Genomic DNA, 3,797 nt, shown 5'->3' on the forward strand with positions numbered 1-3,797 from the left:
TCTCTAACAAGTAAAGACCATTATAAAATTACATGATCACTTTGAACCTAAAAGTAAAACAATAAAATTAAATTAAAACTAGCCAGCTAGTACACAACTGCAGGAAGACTCAAAAACCACCCGACTAGTAAGTCATAATTTGGTAAAGGGAAATGATAATAAATAATAATAAAATATAAAATAAAAAAAATAAAAAACCTAGTAGCAATTCCTTAGGTGACACATGGTTGATCAAGAAATAAATCAATCATGACAGATGAGTTTTCTTTCGCTAAGAAATATCATAGCTAGGGGCTGTGTGTGATATTATTATTGGCTGGTGATATATAGAAAGGGACCCTCTAACCATTCCATCATTCCAATGGGCCCTTTTCTGGTGGTTAGTTGCATGCTAGCTAGTTCGGGTCACTTTCATTCCGGCTAATCAAACAAACTAATGGCATAGTTCTATACCCAAAATGACTATACCTGGCTAAGACATGACTTCGTTTTTGTATTTGCCTCTCCAAATAAATACATGTGCACTTGGGAAGCAAAGGAAATTTCTCTTCAAAATGTCATACGCAGTGCCTTTTGTAAACTCTTGTGAAGATAAGATTAATTCATAGTTTTGTATCTTGGTAAACTAGAAGCAACCTAAACAATATTTTGCAAGAAGTAATTGGTTTGTATACATGTTACCCACCTTTATCTTCTAAGTTGAGAGTTTACGAATAGATTTAGTGCACTTTCACTTAAAAAAGTAAATTAAGATAACACAATCTTACTGAATAAGTTTCATTCATACGTCAATTAATTTAATATTCTGTTTAATTATTACAAACATCTTTTATAAAACTCGACAATTATTTCGATACACAGAAACCTGTGTCTTTAAAAGATTAATATAACTTTTGCGATCCATTTCATTAAACAAATTTCCACCAACTTAACCACAACGAATCAACCATTGAAATGTCATAAAAAAAAAAAAAAATCAACCATTGAAAACTAGCATAGTATCCTCCCAAGCTTCCAAGAAGAGAAATAGAAAATACTCCACAGACCCGACATGATAATGTTACGGCCACAAAGTACGAGGTCCAACCCGGACACGCGTCCTTCATTTGATCACAAGTCAACATTCCCGTCAAGCCGAAAAACCCATGAACCAAAAAAAAAAAAATTAAGATGGTATCTCACTGCCTCACGAGCCGCCACGTAACTAGATTCTAGATATCGCCGGGTGGGCCCCACGTGGCAGAAAATCTCCCGCGCCATACCGGAATCACTAGCAGCGCGCTCTTCCCTTACACCTGTCCCCCAGACCCCATCGGAGCCGTCCACGTCTCCCCTTGAAAAACCCAAGTCAGTGGTCCTTATAATGGGGTTTTGGCACCCATCGATCGGCCAGCGAAATATGGACGGTTCCGATTTGATACTTTCTTGTACGCTTCTGTTGCTTTTAGTTCGGTTTGTGTTAATCGTTTTAATTTCTCTGTGTTTTTGTCGCTGAGATATTTTCATGCACATTGAAAACAGGTCGCAGTATTGATCTTGGTTTTGGTTTCAGGGTGTTTGTGGAGGATTTATATCCGGTAAATGACGTTTGCTTCCGGCGATATGAGGCGGAGCCTTGTTATTGAGAAGAAGAATGATCGCAGCAGAAAGCGAATGAGAGTCCGACGGCTCAAGTACACGTGTCGGACAAAGATCCGGCTGGACGTTAGCGGCGGCGACCAGGAACGCAGCTCCGGAGATCGTCAAACTGAGAAGGATGCTGGCAATTCTGTGAAGATAGTATCGGTGTCGTTCTCCTCGTCGTTGGAGAACGACAGGGTCCTGTCGAGTTCTGGAGATGAAACGAGGGACGGGAGTGAGAGGAGTAGCTACGGCGTCGTTTCGGTGGCGGGGAGGAGGAGGGAAATGGAAGACGCGGTGAGAGCGGAGGTAGGGTTTGCGGTCGACGGGAAGTACGACTTTTTCGGGGTGTACGACGGGCATGGTGGGGCCGACGTAGCGAGGGTTTGCCGGGAGAGGTTCCACGAGGTGGTGGCGGAGGCGGTGGAGATGGAGGTGGTGAAGGGAGTGAAGGAGGAGGTTGATTGGGAGAGGGTGATGGAGGGGTGTTTTCGTAAAATGGATGAGGAGGTGAATGGGATCTCAGTAGCCAAGACGGTTGGGTCTACGGCGGTGGCTGCGGTGGTGACGGAGGAGCAGGTTGTGGTGGCCAACTGTGGTGATTGTAGGGCAGTCTTGTCAAGATCCAGTGGTACTATTGCCTTGGCCTTGTCTAGTGATCATAAGGTAACAATCTAACCTAGTACGTAGTCGATCAACATTATTTACTTATAGCTGGATTTTGAATCTAACTGGTACATTGGCCTTAATTTGCAAGCTTGCTAGTAGGTTAGTTAATAATAGAACAGTGTGTTATGGTTACCTCTAGGCATCAGTTATATAATTAGCCTTGATATTACGTTGTAATCGATCTATTAATATATAAGGGTTTCAGCTTGATGTTAATCAGATTTGTAAACCTAACTGAATATTTGTATGTGCGTTGTCAGCGTTGATGTACAATTAATTACTTTCTGTGTCAAATATAATTAGCCTGATAGAGCAGATGAGTTGGAGAGAATTGAAGCTGCGGGTGGGAGGGTGATCAATTGGAATGGAAGCCGTGTTCTAGGGGTGCTTTCCACTTCCAGATCCGTAGGTATGTACATACATGCACATTGTAAGGATAATTTTAGAGCACACTTTCGGACTTCATTATAAAATTGTTAAACCGTATCATTTGAACTGTCTCATCATTTCAACGCTTCCTAGAGTTGAAGAATACCATACATGCATTACGCACATTCAATAGCCTTGGCTAGGTAGTCAAGATGATTAAGGGTACCTAAGATCTGTTTCTAGCACTGATCATAAGTACTGTTAATCGATTGCGGGTACGTGTAGGTGACCAGTACCTGAGACCATATGTGATTTCGAAACCGGATGTAACGGTGACGAAGCGAACAGAGGAGGATGAATTCCTCATCCTAGCTAGTGATGGCCTGTGGGATGTTATATCCAATGAGGTTGCATGTCAAGTTGTGAAGAAGGTCCTTCAAGGCAGAATCATGACGAGAAGGATTATTAATCATGATCGTGATCATGTGCTCCTGAATTATGAAAGGCCGCCGGACAGTGCTACTAGTAGTAGAATATCTGAGGCAGCAGCAGTATTGGCTGAGCTAGCTATGGCCCGGGGAAGCAAAGATAACATTAGTGTCATAGTAGTGGACCTCAGAAAATTGCCTGACTAGCTAGCGGTTTTATCTATATATGCTTTCTGATAATCATATTGATTTTTTGTGCCAGTTCTTGTATAGAAGATTCAAAATTGAAGTTGATTTTCAATTAGAAAAACAAGTTGAGCGATATTGATTTGCAATTGTTCGATCAAAAGGTTGACTACATATATAGGGCATGCAATTTGAGTTCTATATCTGTTTTCATTGATTTGCTTAATAGAACAATGTTGGTAGTATATTTATGTCTTGGAACATAACTATCAATGCCATTGGGGATTGCATATTGTCTTTCGAGTTTTCAGCATGTCATGAAAGATCGAGTTTTAGATCCTACATGCTCTTTTCCATTATCAATGTAATGCGTTCTTTTTTTCTTTCTTTTTTGGGTCAAGTCAATGCAATGCGTTCTTGAAAATATGTGCTTCGCAAACATGTTAACAAAAATAATTAAATATGACGCATAACCAAATGGATTCTTGAGAAATATAAGCTTCACAACGCATGTTTCGATAAAAA

At 40.7% G+C, this 3,797-nt stretch overlaps 1 protein-coding gene across 2 annotated transcripts; it reads left to right on the forward strand.

Annotated features, from left to right (window-relative positions):
- Nucleotides 1-1,288: 1,288 nt before the first annotated feature.
- On the forward strand, nt 1,289-3,485 carry LOC133715783 (probable protein phosphatase 2C 8). 2 transcript variants are annotated; one of them, XM_062142426.1, is made up of 4 exons: nt 1,289-1,427; nt 1,553-2,286; nt 2,593-2,698; nt 2,944-3,485. In XM_062142426.1, the coding sequence occupies exons 2-4, from the start codon at nt 1,582-1,584 to the stop codon at nt 3,291-3,293; spliced, it is 1,161 nt and encodes a 386-aa protein (XP_061998410.1). In that variant the 5' UTR covers nt 1,289-1,427; nt 1,553-1,581; the 3' UTR covers nt 3,294-3,485. The 2 variants fall into 2 exon arrangements, with proteins under 2 accessions (XP_061998410.1, XP_061998411.1); XM_062142427.1 differs by having other exon boundaries at nt 1,391-1,452.
- The last annotated feature ends 312 nt before the right edge of the window (nt 3,486-3,797 follow it).

This window comes from Rosa rugosa, chromosome 6, assembly GCF_958449725.1.
Source record: "Rosa rugosa chromosome 6, drRosRugo1.1, whole genome shotgun sequence".
Lineage (NCBI taxonomy): Eukaryota > Viridiplantae > Streptophyta > Magnoliopsida > Rosales > Rosaceae > Rosa > Rosa rugosa.

Bases quoted from the DNA above. Each gene is read 5' to 3' on its own strand.
- LOC133715783 (XM_062142426.1), top strand. From the start codon at position 1,582: ATGACGTTTGCTTCCGGCGATATGAGGCGGAGCCTTGTTATTGAGAAG. The intron at 2,287-2,592 runs GTAACAATCTAA...AAATATAATTAG, and splicing joins CCTTGTCTAGTGATCATAAG to CCTGATAGAGCAGATGAGTT. The intron at 2,699-2,943 runs GTATGTACATAC...GGGTACGTGTAG, and splicing joins TTCCACTTCCAGATCCGTAG to GTGACCAGTACCTGAGACCA.